The 15554-nt window shown below is 39.5% G+C and overlaps 1 protein-coding gene across 6 annotated transcripts in view; it reads left to right on the forward strand.

Annotated features, from left to right (window-relative positions):
- C2CD3 (C2 domain containing 3 centriole elongation regulator) overlaps positions 1-15554 on the forward strand; it is a 106834-nt gene that overhangs the window by 71080 nt on the left and 20200 nt on the right. For all 6 annotated transcript variants that reach the window (XM_072969235.1, XM_072969236.1, XM_072969237.1 and 3 more), the window contains 5 exons: positions 4137-4275; positions 6740-6804; positions 8777-8982; positions 10091-10224; positions 13174-13335. In XM_072969235.1, the coding sequence (XP_072825336.1) occupies positions 4137-4275; positions 6740-6804; positions 8777-8982; positions 10091-10224; positions 13174-13335 (706 nt within the window). The remainder of the gene's footprint in view (positions 1-4136; positions 4276-6739; positions 6805-8776; positions 8983-10090; positions 10225-13173; positions 13336-15554) is intronic.

Consider the following 15554-nt stretch of genomic DNA (forward strand, 5'->3'; position numbering starts at 1 on the left):
TTTTAATCTCATTTGAAACACTTAAAACATTCTTGATGCATAAAACTACCACCTTTTGATACTGTGTAAAACATAGGAAATTCAGTGAAAACTCTTAAAATGGTAAAGATGGTTCATCTCAAATCCTCTTAACTGCTCTCAATGTATGTCCAAACCCTTGTGGGAGGTATAGTGGTTTGCATTGCGGCTGCCTCCCAAAGTGTTTCAGAACTTGACCTTTTCCAGAAATGTAAACAGGCCCAGTTGAATTTCCACCAACAAAGGGAGAGCCAGAGAAACCTGATAGACCTGCTCTCCCAAGATGATTTCATTATCACCTGCCTGTTTGGATGAAAGGGGTATTTCTGTTCAAGACTGAGTAAGATAGGGGCAGTGGGGGTGGGGGATAGCTTAGTGGAAGAGCATGTGCCTAGCAAGCACGAGGTCCTGGGTTCATACCTCCATTAAAAATAAGTAAATAAATAAAAACCCAATTACCTCCTCCCAATAAAATAATAAATTTAAATTTTGTTTTTAAAAAGGGACTGAATAAGAAACAGTTTTTTCCCAAAAGTAAAAGTAGTACTTTTAGTTCAAGGGCTTTAGCAAATAGCAGCCTCAAAAATAGCAAACCTTAAAAGAAGGGATTGGGGTACGAGAGAGGTCTGAGCACTACTGGTATATATCTAGACTCATAGGCTTTTATTGTGGGAAGAGATTTGAGAGTACATGTGTCTGATTAAGAAACTTGATGCCCAGAGAGCCAGAATGAAGTACGCAATATGTCACAGTAAAGCAAAGGCAGAGCACAGCAGAACCGATGGCTCCTGTCTCAGAGCTACGATTGGTCCTTTCTGCTGATCTCTCGCAGAGCTTTCCTGAGCAGAAGCTGCTGTCCTCTGCTGGTGCACACTGCGTGCAGACAAGACAGCTTTTCTCTCTTCTCCAACCCTGGCAACTGTCTGTAAACAAAGGGCAGTGGGGAGTCTGCAAATCTTTAATAAGGGCCATGAGTCTACTCTCTGCATTCAGGGAACTCCCAGTTTAGTGATGGAAACACGGACACACATTATCGTAGAGTACTGTGGGAACTGCCGGCATAGGAGCAAGTGATCTGTCCTTACTGTGAGGATTGATGACCTTTTATTGGAAGAAATCAGTTGAGAAACTTGAGACCTACTAAGGAAAATGGGAGAGAGAGAGAGCTGAGACTGAGAAAGAGAGAGAAAGATGAAAGCTGTGTCAGGGAGAGTCCAGTTATAGGAAACAGCCCATTCCAGACATTTTAAACAGAGCATTGTTTAATACAGACTATTAAGGTAGCTGAAGTTACTGGAAGGAATGGGCTCTAGGCTAAGCTCTCAGAGAGAACCAGTAGGTCTTTGAAGTTCAGGATACAGTGCCAACACTGCCGTCCAGTGATAGGAAACTCTCATCATCATTATTACCATAGGGCCTCTGGGCACCCAGGGACCAAACCCTGGAACAGAAGGCTTATTGTCATCCTTGCTGGAGCAGAAGCAGAAGGAAAAGGAACATGTCCTCTGCCTCACATCTGCCTTCCAAAGCTGTTGTAATGGGATCTAATTGATAGAGGCCAATTTGTGTTCACACCAAAGAGTCTGGGAAGTGTAGTTGTGACCCTTTCAATCTCTACAATAAAGGAATACAATAGAGTGCAAGTAAGTGTAGGTGGATGCTGAACAAGTCAGTCCACGTAAATACTGTTCAGTTTCATGATAAAACTTTTAAGAAGATAGCTCACTAGATAAAGGTACTATTAGTGCTGTTCTGTACATTTTATACTCAAAATGATGGGTGCTATATATTCTTTGCTTAGTACCATTTTATTGGAGTCATTTTTTCCTGCTATTTGAAGAATTTGCTTATAAACTGGTTTTGCCATGTTGTAGCCAGTGGTTTTTGGTTTTATTTTGTTTCCCAGGTAGTTCTTCTCTGTATCTTAGTGCTTTTCTGATTCTAAGGCTTTTCTGCCTCCTGGATAAGGCTTTCTCTGGGTCCTGCTTTGTTGTGGCTCTTGCTTCACCTCAGCCCCCTCCTGCCTCGCAGCCACCACCAGCTCTCACTTCCAAGGCCAGCATTCCTCTTCCTTCTCTTCACTTCTCTTTCCCAAGGCCTTCTTGCAAAAGCTTCACTCCCTTTTTTCTGTTCGTCACCCATTTTCTTTCTTTATTATCCTCAGTAGGAAGAACTAAAAAGTAATGCCATCTGGTCTGGTTGTTAGAAGTCACGAGATAAACATGACGTGTACATTTTTTATCAAAATTGGGGGGGGGGATCACTTTTAGTTTAAACAAATAAGGCTATATTGTGGAAGATAATATAAAATCCTTCTGAATTTTTAGATAAAATACAAACCTGCTAATTGATGTCATGTTCTTGTTGCTCTTTCAAGGCAACAAGAACTCCCACACTCCAGATTTTAGTATTTATTTTTCTCTGGGTTGTTACTACTTTGGTGGAAAAGTTTGAAAAGAATTGGTCTACTCTAATGGAAATTGTTTTGATTGAGGAAAATATAGCAAAGCAAAATTACAGGTACTTCTGTTTCCCTAAAAGAATATTGAAGTTGGAGGAGAGATCTAACTGGGCATATAAAGTTTGCTGATTCTACCCAGAGAGTCAAGAGAGGCTTCTCAGAGTAGAAGATACTAAAGTCTGTCTTTTAAAGGCTGCTTATTAAATGTTACGCTTCTTGTGAAAGTGTTCGTGAGTATGAATTTGTTTATTGGATTGCTTTCTGTCCACAGGGACAACCTGAAGTCTTTGAAAGAGTAGTTACTGAAAAGAGTGCTCAGAGAAGGAGCAGGGTGAAGCTCAAAGATTAACTTCATGTCCAAAGTGAAGTGACACGATGGATTTGGGGAAACCTTGAGCTAGACAGGTAGAAAGAAGACAAATCAGTTAGAATCCACATAGAGAATTTATTCCTCTGAATCACATAAATAATGTTTAAGACATACTTATTTTCTCCTATTGTTTTCTCTTTCCTTCATGTGTAATCCTGAGGGTCACAGCATTGCAGAGCTGAGGGGTTTTAGGGAATACACAATCTCCATTATACAGAGTCTGCACTATTCAGCACTGTCCAAAAGAACTTCGTAATATTCTGGAAATGTTCTATATTTTTTATAATCCAGTGTGGTAGCCACTAGACGCATGTGACTGTTGAGTGCTTGAAATATACCTAGTGCAGCTAAGAAATGGAATTTTTAATCTTAATTTAATTTTCACTAATTTAAAATAAAATAGCCACATGTGACTAGTGGTTACCTGGTTGGACAGTTCAGTTAGACTATCTAGTATTATCATTTGTCTTCATTTTACATTGCTTTAAGAGAGAATGAATGACTGAACCTCTCACTTCGGAAACCCAGTCTTGTACAAATTAACACCAGCACTGTACTCAGTGTTTTACATTCATTAACTCTAGTGGAGGCAGCATAGGTACTGGCCGAGAGCTTGGACAGTAGAGTCAGAATGGTTGAATTTGACTCTCAGTTTACCATTTAATAAATTGTATAACCTCTTAGTAAATATTTGGTCTCTCTGTACCCCAGTTTTTTTATCTGTATAATGGGAACAATAATAATATCTTCCTCGTAGGTGTGTTGTAAGGATTAAATGAGTTAATACATGTATAGTACTTAGAATAATGCCTGGTACACAGCAAGTGATATGTAAGTGTTACCTACTATGATTATTTATTTTTAACCTTTACAACATCTGAGGAGGTTTAAGTACAATACACCCTATTTGGGAAAGCGGTAGCCTACATAGGCCTTGCCCAAGGTCACACACAATGTGTATGGCAGAGCTGATCTTTGATCATCTGACTTGTAAGTCCAGGCCTCTTTGTAGGTTTGTCCTTTGCTTCTCAATCCAGTATTTTCCATCACCCCATAAAGTGCAGGGAGATGGGAGAAGTTACTTCTTGCTGGGTAATATTTATGAACTGAGCCTTAAAAAGGGCAGTTTTAGTAGCAGAAACATTTCAAATCCAGGGAATAGCTTGAGCAAAGATCCAAAGTTGGAAGCAAGCAAGGAATGGCTCTTCTTGTACCTGTATAATGAGAATCTTCCAGCACATTTTTTTTGTACCCTAAATACAGTCACTCCACTCTTTTCTATTTCAGGGAGCCCCTTGACAGAGCGGAAGGTATCAGTACCCAGTTGTTGTGTATCCTTTGCAACAGCTGTTGAGCCATCTCCTGTCTACACCCAAGTGGTTGAAAATACTGATTCCCCCATCTGGAATTTTCAACAGCAATCAAGGTTTGTATTTTATGATGTTTTGTCAGCCTTCCAGAATCTGCTTTTTGTTCCATGAGACAGACTTGGAGTGAGGAGTGTAACAGACTCAACAATATTGAACAAACTTGGAAAATGCTTTCTTTATCAAATAATTATTTAAGCCTAGCACTTACGAATTCACAGCTAGTGGTGGTTTAAAGGTTTCATTGTGGCGTTTTTTAATTCTGCTCAGTACAACTCAAAAATTATTCAATGAAAACCTCTTATATGCTCTGCTCTGTTCTGGGTAGTGGAAATTAAAGATGATTAAGACAGTTTCTGCTATTGAGTTTATGGCCTACCTCATAAATATACAGATTAAAAAAAATTAGAATGTGACAGGTACCATAAAGAAGACAAAGGAGCTCAAAAAAAGATTATTTGGGTCAACTTGGAATTTCATGGAAGAGTTCTTAAATCAGACACCTCAGCCAAGTGTATAAGAATGTATACAAGTGGTCTAGGTGAAGAAGGCAGAAATAATCTGTGGATTATACAGCCTTGGAAAGGATTTCTGGTGCAATGGAAAGAGCCTGGGCTTTGGAACGAGAGAGACTTGGCCTCCAACCCCATCTCTACCATTTACTAGCTGTGTGAACAAGTTATGTAACAATGCTGAGCCTAAGATTCCTCATCTATAAAGTGGAGATAATTTTTTATGGTTATTGTGAGGTACAAATTAGATAACATTTAGGAAAACTACACCATGGTACATGGTAGGTACACAACAAATGACAGATCTCCATTGGAGGGCTCAAGAAAGGGGAACTGGAGTCTTGGCAATCATGTGTTAGGACGACTCCAGAGGGCACAGAGGCCCCCTGCTGCAGGCCTTTTCTTCTGTTGCCCTTTTCATCATCATCAGAAGTGTGAGTTCTATTACTAGTCATTGTTATTATTATCTTTACACTGCATCACCTTTTGTAAAGTTTAATTCTTGTCCACCCACACCAGCCACATCACATGGTGTCTGATCTGCTGTTTTCTCACAGTGTTTGTGTACCTAATTGAGTCTCAGCACTTGCTCACATGTTCAGTGTTTTGAAATTTGAGAGGTTAACCTAAGTCAGGAGCTGCAGTGACAGCTCAGTACTATCCATGGTGAGCTACTGGCAGTATAGAAATTCTGGCCATATTGGCCAGTACTTTATTTAAAATATCAAATCTCAAAAGGTAGGCAACCAGAGGGATGAGCTTCTAAGTGAGGATGATTTGTTCATTCAGAACCTATCTTTAGAAACTTGTTGAAGCAACATTAACAGTCCCCTTATTGCATCCCCTTGCTCTACAGCTGGGAAGACTGTGGCCCAGGGAGGTTACATAGTCTGTTGGTAGCAGAGGCATGATTAGAAGAAAAATGAATGATGCTGCTGTTTATAATTTCTTTATCACAAAATTGTTTCATTTGATCCTCCTAGAAAACATGTAGGTAAATATTAAAATGCCATATAACAGATAAGAAAACCAGGGCTCAAAGAGACTGAGTGCTCTGGTCACTCAGATGATAATAAGAGAGCTGGAATTCAGAGGTAGATATTTTGACCCCCAGCTAGAATTCAGCTCTCTGACACAGTATTTGTTTCATGTTAGCACAATGCCTCTCACTGGTCTTGAAATCGGCTCTCTTCAGTTCCCCAGTGGAGTCTGGGGAAGGAAATTAAGTCTCTTGCTTTTTTCTGGTTCTCCATCTTGCTCACCTGGAGCAGTGGTACCTGGTTGGAAATTTCCAAATCTTTTTAATGTTAAACTATATAATTCACTTCATATAAAATGTAACAGTGAATTCCACATCGACTTCTGTATCTGTTAAGTTGGGTACTTTCCACACTTTATTTTGGTGCTTCACCTCTGCACAGTGTGCCGTTAGAGTCAGGCAAACCAGGGTTCAAATCCCAGCTCTGCCACTTACTGACTCTCATGTGACCTTGAGCAAATCACTTCACATCTCTGGGCCCAGCTCCGTCATCTGTAAAACAAGGGTAATAATGCACAAAAACCTATGACATGCATAAGAAACTCTTGGCCCAATGGCTGGCCCAAGGTAGGTGCTCAATAAAGGTTCTTTTTCCTCTTTTCACCACCACGTGGCATAAGAAGAATCCTTACCTGTTCCAATAAAACAAAACTGTTCATTACATGTTAAGCTCCCTTTCCACACCCTCTCCCTTATCTAGAGAAACAGTTTGGATGTGGCAGATACTATTGGGGTTGGGGACGGGGAGTATTACATCAGGGGAGCCTATTTTCAAGTCTTGGCAAGTCACTTCACCTCTCTGAACTTCCATCCCCTCCTTTTAACTGGGAAGATGAAATATATTCCAGAAGATGCATGAAATGAAAGGGTTAGGAAAGTATTTTGCAAACCACAAGATATTCTTCAAATCTAAGTTTCATGCTACAGAAGCTTCCTACACAGTTAATCTATGGTGGTTGTTTTTCTTACTAGGCTATCAAAAGAGCTTCTCTTGGACCCGCAACAAACTCTGGTCTTCAAAGTTTGGCATAAAGGAGGTATGAACTGTGTTTAACCTGGTTGTAAAAATAAGCTCACATTATGTTGACAATTTGGCAATCCTTTTCTTTTTTTAATCAAGTAAAATCATGTTCTGATGGTGCTGGGAACACATGTATATGTTAGAGGGAATTCCACAGAATGCCTCAGCATTCTCCTATGGAGTTTAAATCCTTAGAAACCATATCATTTTGACTACCTGCTTAGTGCAGAAATCCAAGTACATTTGAGTCTTTCAAATCATACCTCAATAATCACAATGTAAAGCTACCATATACAAGTGATTTCTTCCCCCTTATTATGATGTTATGCCTTCTGTTGACTCTGGCATATTAACCAAGACCCTAGCATGTTCAGGCAGTACACAAGACCAGAGTCTGACAGCTTGTCCTTCCCTGTTTTAAGACCCACTATGGAGGTGCTGACATCATGGTCCTTGAATCTAGTTTTACTCAGCTATCATTTATTAGAAGGTTTAATACAACAGCATTAAGGACACAGTCTGTAAAACCACACTCTTTGGATTCAAATACCAATTCTGTCCCTTACAAGGTAGGGTGACCTTGGATGAGTAACTTAACTTCTCTGTGCTTCAGTTCCCTTATCTATAACGTAGCGATAATAACAGTACCTACCTCATAGGGTTTGGGGGAAATTAAATGAGTGCCTGCTAACTTAGTAAACACCATCTCAGTTTTTGTTGTTTTTACGAGTGACTGGCAATATGCTGAAACCTTTACAAATATCTCTAATCCTGCAAGGTAAAAATATGACTAGTTCAATTTTATAGATGTAGAAACTGTGGCCCAAGGAAGTTTAGTGGCTCGACAACGGTCATGTGCCTGTTAATTGATGGAGCTGGGATTCAAACCCAGTTCTGACTGGCTATACAGCCTTTGCCGTTTGTACTTCACCATGCTGGGAAGATTGGATCACTCAGAAAAATAAGGTAGTTAGGGCATTCGACTATCTCACAAATCTTATGCTTAGAAAATTCAGTCTCACTAAATCCCTCCTGTAAATCTGGCCCCTTTAAGATTCCTTCTGGATCTTGGTTTCTAAACCTTCAGTTGTTTTGAGTTATCTACAGCATCACAGTGTTTGCTTGCCATTGGTAAGTTTCAGGGCTAGCCCCAAAGCCTCATAAAGATCTGAGGATAGTCAGAGGGTAGAGGAAATCAACTTACCTGACTCTCTTCTTGTGCTCCTGTTTGGGAGTGATGCTGTGGATCTGGTTTTGATGACTCGTCCCATGCTGCTGCCAGGCATTCACAGCCCTGCCCAACCTCATCAATGGGGCAGGAGCTGATCGTAAATCAGTTTTCTCTGATGAAACATAAGGAATTCCTGGTTTATTTAGCTGGGTTGCACACTCCGCTCTTGTTTTCTATTGCTGCCTTCTCTCTAAAATACTCTAGAGATTGTCAAGCAGACCAGGCTTTGCCTCAATTCAACACTTACTTTAGCAGGAAAAAATAATTGGAAAATCTGTATTCAGATCTTGGCTCTGCTGTTTACAAACTGTGTGACCTGAGATAAAGGGCTTTACTTCTTTGAGCCTTTTTTTCCCCTTATCTTTAAAGTTAGGACAATAGTACCAGACCTATAGTGTTTTTGTAAGGATTAGAGATAATTATATATAGTATTTGGCACATAATTGGTATTCAATAAATAGAGCTTTATTTTTATTATTATGCCTACTATGTGTCAGGTACAATGCTAGGGCTGTTGGGTATAGGGATGAATAAAATACATTCCCTACCTTCCAGGACCCCTAGAGAGTCCTATAAGACCCAGTTGTAAATGGAGATAGAACTCAGCCAGGTCTCTCTCTCAGTGTATGTAGATGCCTCTCTCCCCTTAATTCAATGCTTTGCACACAGACTCAGGGAACCTATTATAAAAGTTACTCCAGTCTCAGTGGCAGGTCATGCCAAGCCACACTGCCCAGCTCTTCTCTTTCCCCCGCAGATGAGGAGAGGGTGATTGGCTTTGCCTCGGTGGACCTCTCCCCGCTTCTTTCTGGCTTCCAGTTTGTCTGTGGCTGGTACAACATCACAGACTTCAGTGGAGAGTGCCAGGGGCAGATAAAAGTTGCTATCTCCCCTTTGGAGAGTTTGATACACTTCAGAGAAGAAAGGCAAGCAAGACGTGGGGTGGAGACCCCAGGATCACTGGTATGTATCCTGATTCACATCTTTAACCAACAAGGATTCTACTGAGCAAAACCAGTGAGAAAATAATTTATATGTATTTGGGCCTTTCCAGCTTACAGAACACCTTTGTGTCTCATAATGACCTCATGACTTTTTGGGGTGATAAACATGTTCTGGAATTACATAGTGATGATGGATACACAATTCTGAATATACTGAAAACCACTGAATTGAACACTTTCAAAGGGTGGATTTTATAATACATGAGTTAAATCTCAGTTTTTAAATAAAATTAGTTGCAGTGTGGAATCTGAAACCATACTGGATGACCTTTTTTTAAAAAACTCTGTTACATTAAAATCATTGGTCTGTTTTAAAAAAGAGAATGGGAAGAGGAGAATTTATGATGGTAAGTATAGACAACTCTTCAGGGAGTTTAACTGTAAAGGAAAGGAGAATTTTCCAGACTGTCCCAGGTAGGGGCGATCTGTCAAGGCAAAGACTGTTTACTCATCTCTCTATCACACATGCCTGGCCCAGGGTCTGGCAGAGGGTGGTGTTAATAAATATTGAATAAATGAATGAGTGAATGATTGAATACATGAGAAAATGACTGAGTTAAATAGTTCCTATATAGAAAGGTTTTTTTTTTTTAATGGAGGCACGGGGGATTGAACCCAGAACCTCATGCATGCTAAGTTTTACCACTGAGATACTGCCTTCCCCTCCTACAAAGGTCTTTTCTTCACATCAACCTGGTAATCATGAGGCAAGAAATATCATAGCCAGATTATTCTTCACATGTAAAGTAAATGTAAGATACCCAGCCAGGAGTTCACAGAACTAGCTGGAGGAAACAAGAGCATAAATATAAATACAACAACTTTTCAAAAACAATCTGATAATATAGTCTGTAAAACAGAGTAATAAAAGTACCTACCTCATAAGATTATTGTGAAGTTTAAATGAACAAATGCATGTTAACTTGCTTAGTAAGTGTTCCATACATAGAAAATACTCAATAAATTATATTTATACACATTTGATAAATTTTACAAATTTATTTACTCTGCTGTGTTCAAAAGGATTTGTGGCTACAAGTGTACCATTTTTCTCATTGCTTCTACAGATCCCAGTATACAGTACCTTTTCCTTCCCTGCCTCCGATATGTATGCTGCATTCCCCAGCTGCATTGCAAGACAGACTCCAGAACAGTTTGCTCATATGTCATCAAAGGAGCTTGATTTCTCCTCTCCTGGGAGGTGAGTGATTTGTTTATGATAGGAAGAAATGGAGTCAGAGTGTGTGTAAACTGGCTTGTCGTTTCTCTTTCCTTTATTAAAGGAAGAAACAAGAGATGGGGATAGACTGCTGACCTTCTTTCATAACCCCTGAGAACTCCAAGAGCCTATGAAAAGAAAGTTTTTATAAGATAGGAACTAGAACTTTTAGTGGTATCAGAAAGATAGCTTCAGTGCAAGGGACTCTTCCTCAGAGGCCTTTTACCTTTTTCCCTAAAGCCTGTCATCAGCTGTGTGAGAAACATACCATGGTCTTTTTCCCCTTCCAAACCTGTGTGCTAGGTTATTTTGTAAAAAGCAGCTGCCCATCCTTTTCACCAAGCCAACTATGAATATGCATTTGGATATCAGGGCTGGAGCATACTCCATCCCGTCAAAGGGCAGGATCTAAGATTGCTTCTTTCCACCCCTCCCTTCCAGGCCTTAGTGCCATTTGGCATCCCCCACCTCCACCAGTCTTTCCCATGTCTTTCTCTCCACTTCAAGGAGAAGGCAAGTGATCTTGTAGCAGCCACTCCTACAGCAGCAGTTACTAAATAGACCCTTTATTCCAAGACACTCTTATACTGCTTAGCCACTCAAAGACCCATTTCAGTGCTATGTAGCTTTCTACCTGTTCACCACATGAAGGGAGCCTCTACCCTCTGCATAAACTGAGCCCATGTGTCAATCAAATCCTAGATCCCAAGTTTAGATCACTTCTGTTATCTGTTTTATAGGTGTTACGTTGATCATAGCCAGTTTGACAGTCAAAGGAATCTCACAATAATTACGCTGAGAGAGAGGTTAGACAAACAACACATTGTATGATTCCATTTATATAAAATTCTAGAAAATGCACACTAATCTGTAGTGACAGAAAGCAAATCAGTGGTTGCCTAGGGACAAGGCAGGATGAATGGAGTGGGAGAGAGGACAGGTGGAATGTTTTAGGGGTGATGGATGTGTTCATTATCTTGATGTGGTAGTGGTTTCTTTAGAGATATGTATAGGTCAAAACGCATCATACTGTATCCTTTAAATATATAAAGTTTATTATATACCGGTTATACCTTAATAAAGCAGTGGTTCTCAAACATTTCCACTTTAAAACCACTTTATGCACTTAGAAATTATTGGTGACCTCAAAGTTTTGTTTCTGTAGGTTATATCTATCAATTTTTACTGTATTAGATATTTAAACTGAGAAACTTTTGAAACATAGTATATGAAATCAGTTGTGTTTTTTATACATCAGCAATGAATAAACCAAAATGAAATTGAAAAAAAAATTCCATTTACAATAGCATCAAAAAGAATAAAATACTTAATAAATTTAACAGAAAAGTACAAAACTTATTCTCTGAAAACTACAAAACAATATTGAAAGAACTTAAAGAAGTTCTAAATAAATGGAAAGCCATCCTGTGTTCATGGATTAGAAGACAATACTGTTAAGACAGCAATATTCCCCAAATTGGTCTACAGATTCAGCATACTCCTTATATCACAGTCCCTGCTAGATTCCTTATGGAAATGGGCACGCTAGTCCTAAAATTCATATAGAAATTTAAGGGACACAGAACAGGCAAAACAATCTTGAAAAAGAAGGAAAAAGTTCCCAATTTTAAAACTTACTACAAAGCTACTATAAACAATTCAGTGTGGTACTGGTATAAGGATATGTAGATCAATAGAATGGAATTGACAGTCTAGAAATAAACCAATGTGCCAAGATGTCAAAGGTACCAAGGTTTAATGAGGAAAGAATAGTTTTTCAACAAATGGTGCTGGAACAACTGGATATCCACATGCAAAAGACTGAAATCGGACCCCTCCCTCAGTCCTTACACAAAAACTAACTCCAAATGGATCATATATCTATACATAATAGCTAAAACTATAAAACCTCTTAGGATAAAGCATAGGAGTAAATCTTTGTAACTTTGGATTAGGCAGTGATTCCTCAGATATGACACCAAAAGTAGAAGCAATAAAAGAAAAAATAAATTGTGTTCATCAAAATTTAAAACTTTCATGCTACAAATGATACTAAGAAAGTGAAAAGACAACCCATAGAATGTAAGAAAATATTTGCAAATCATAGATCTGATAAGAAACTTGTATCCAGAATATATAAAGAATTCTTATAACTAAATATTAAAGCAAATACTCAATTAAAAATTGGCAAATGATCTGAATAGATACATCTCTAAAGATGATACACAAATGGCCAATAAGCAGGTGAAAAGTTGTTTGACATCATCAGCCATCAGGGAAATGTAAATGAAAACCATAAAGATATACCACTTCACATCCACTAGAATGTTCTAAAATTGATGGTGGTTTAATAAAAATACATACAAAAAAATTGATTGTGATGATAGTTGCATAACTCTGAATATACTAAAATTCATTCAATTGTACACTTTAAAAGGATGAATTGTATAGTATGTGAATTATATTTCAATGAAGCTGTTATTTAAAAAGAAGATGATTATTCCTGGGATCAAGTTCTCAAATGCCATGCTAAGGAATTTGAAATTTGTTCTATAGATCAAAAAAGAGAAGTCAAAACTAGAAAGGAATGGGGTAATCAAATAGGTTAGTACACGTTGAATGCTTCGAACAGTGCTTGGCACGTAATAAGGGCTCCATAAATGTTATTGCTATTGTTATTTCAGATCTGTGTTTTTAAAAAAAATTGCTGAGACAATAATGTGGAAATTTTATTAAAGGGGAATATGTAGGATTAAAGGCAAAATTAATTAGGAGACAACTGTAATCCAGGCAATTGAGTTGATGAAGCCAGAACTGTGGTAGTGGGGATGGATTTGCAGTATCATTTCAGGAGGGTGACTCGTGTATTGTCACACATTTATTGTTTTCTCATTGGTTGGGAATGTGTTTCCTCCCGTTTATTCCTGACAGAAGCGGTACCGCAAGAAGCCAGGCATCACGCCATGAAGAGCATGTACAGAACATCCGCCGATTTCATGAATCCCTGCAGCAGGGAGAGGCAGTCTTGTCAAGTGATGACAAACTGGCCACATCGCCCCTGTCCTCCCATACTTCCATTCTGACTTCTCTCAGGTGAGGCTCTCTGCTAAGAGGAGACACGGGGAACCATAGGGGGCTCAGTGAATGGGCAAAGGCAACCTGCAGTCCTGCTTTCTGTCAGCTCTCACCACTCAGGGAGGTTTAGCAAGGGCTTTGGTGTATGTTAGTGTCCAAGTGGACCTGGAGCTTCATGAGATTCCCCACAAATGAATCTCTCTCTGCTTGGGGCCTTCTGTTCCTTCAGGGGGCTCTATTACCAGTCTACCTATAAATATAGAAACTTTAGATTAGTCACCAAACTTACTAACCACCTTTACACCTACATAGCCTCACATCTACTCTACAGTTTACAAAGCCTCATCCTGTTCACTGTCTTAATCCTCACAACCACTGGATTCTTTCAGATCAGCATCTGTCCTGTTAATGCTCCCCTGTCCCTTTCTTAGTTTAGTCAGCATCCGAGAGAATTAAAAAGGCCGTCATAGATCATCTGGATCAGCTCCAGGTTTATAGTAAGAAGTATGGTGCAGTGGAAAGGACTTGGTTCCAGAGTCAGATAGACTTGATTTCCAATCTTGGCTCTACCATTCCCAGTGGAGGAGACAATCATGTTGCCATTATAATTATAACAATGTTTGATAAGCATTCCAGGTTTCCTAGCCAAGGATAGATGGGGGAAGGAGTAACATTCTGGGTTAGTCACGGAAAGATACAAAGAAGTCACATTTGAACTGGTCTTTGAAGGAACAGGTCAACAAATATGAAGGGCATTCTGTGCAGAAAAATGTACTAAGGCCCAGGTGCATGAAACAACAAATCCAGCTTGGGGGAACACCCGCAGTGCAGGTACGACAAAGTTGAGCAATAAGATGTAAGTAGAGAGCAGGTTCTGTGAAGGTCAGATCCTGAAGGGCTTTGAATGTCAGGCTAGGAGTGGACTTTTTAGAACACTGATTCTCAAATGGAAAGTGATAGGTTAGGAAGGAAGAGAGAGTGTAAAGTTTGAGGGAAAAAAAATATTTAAAGGATTTTGTATTTGGAAAAAACTAACCAATTATTTGGTTTCAAGCAAGCTCAGAATGAACTACTAACGAAATCTTTTTTGGTAGGACATAGGTTAGAAAGGATTGAAGCAGTATGCTACAGACTGGGAAACTGCCCAAACTTATATTACAAGGAAGTAATATGTTCAGATTCTCATTTTAGTAAGATGCTGGAGCCTGGAGGCTAAGTAAAACCATTGACAGTTTGGCTGCATTTTATTGAATCACTCACATAACATACTTTTGAACCCAGAGGAGAGAGAAGAAGAAACTCTCCTCTGCCCTGGAGCAGTTTCTTTCCCCTTCAGCACTGTGGACATTTGGGCTGAGTATTTTGCCCCAATATGGGGCCTGTCCTGTGCACTGTGGGATATTTAGCAGCATCCCTGGCCCCTATCCACTAGATACCGGTGGCACCTCTCCCCTAATTGTGACAACCAAAAATGTCTCTTTACATTGCCAAATGTTCCCTTGGGGCCAAAACCACCAGGCTAAAAATCACTGCTCTTGGAGCAGTGATTCTCAAAATTGAGTGTGTATCAGAATCACATGGAGGGCTTGTTAAAACAGCGATTGCTGAGACCCACTCACCCATGCAGTTCCTGATTCAATAGATCTAGGCAGGGGCTGAGAATCTGCATTTCTAACAACTTCTCAGGTGATGCTGATGATAGTAGTCCTAGAGCCAGGTTTTGAGAACCACTGCCATAGACAAATTCTCTACAAAATAGAGATGAAATAAGATAATGTAAATTTTGCATTATTTCCTAGGTTCACAGAACCCTAAAACGGGGTTCCTTTGAGTCACAGCAATCCTATGAGGCCTGCAGGGCACATATTCCCAAACCTTTTTCACAGATGAGAAGATTGCAGCTTAGTGTTAGTAGGTTCTACACCCAGAACCTCTGACAATGCCATTTGGGCTTGCATATTTTCTGGAGCTTCACCAGGTTTACATTGGCTTGGCTACAGGTATTCATGTGGCATACACCCAGCCAGCCAGATATAGACATCCAAGTCAGTCCACTGTGATTTGATAGAATTGTAGGTCTAGTGACAGAATAAGGATCAGCTTTGTTCTCTCATTTCATTTAGATTTGACTCAAAGACACTCTGACTGTTCCTAACAGAAGGATAGAATGACTTTCAGTTTACTTCACAGGTATTGAGTGTGTGTTGTGCCCATTGTACCAGGCACATTGAGGGTGC

Source organism: Vicugna pacos, chromosome 10, assembly GCF_048564905.1.
Source record: "Vicugna pacos chromosome 10, VicPac4, whole genome shotgun sequence".
NCBI lineage: Eukaryota > Metazoa > Chordata > Mammalia > Artiodactyla > Camelidae > Vicugna > Vicugna pacos.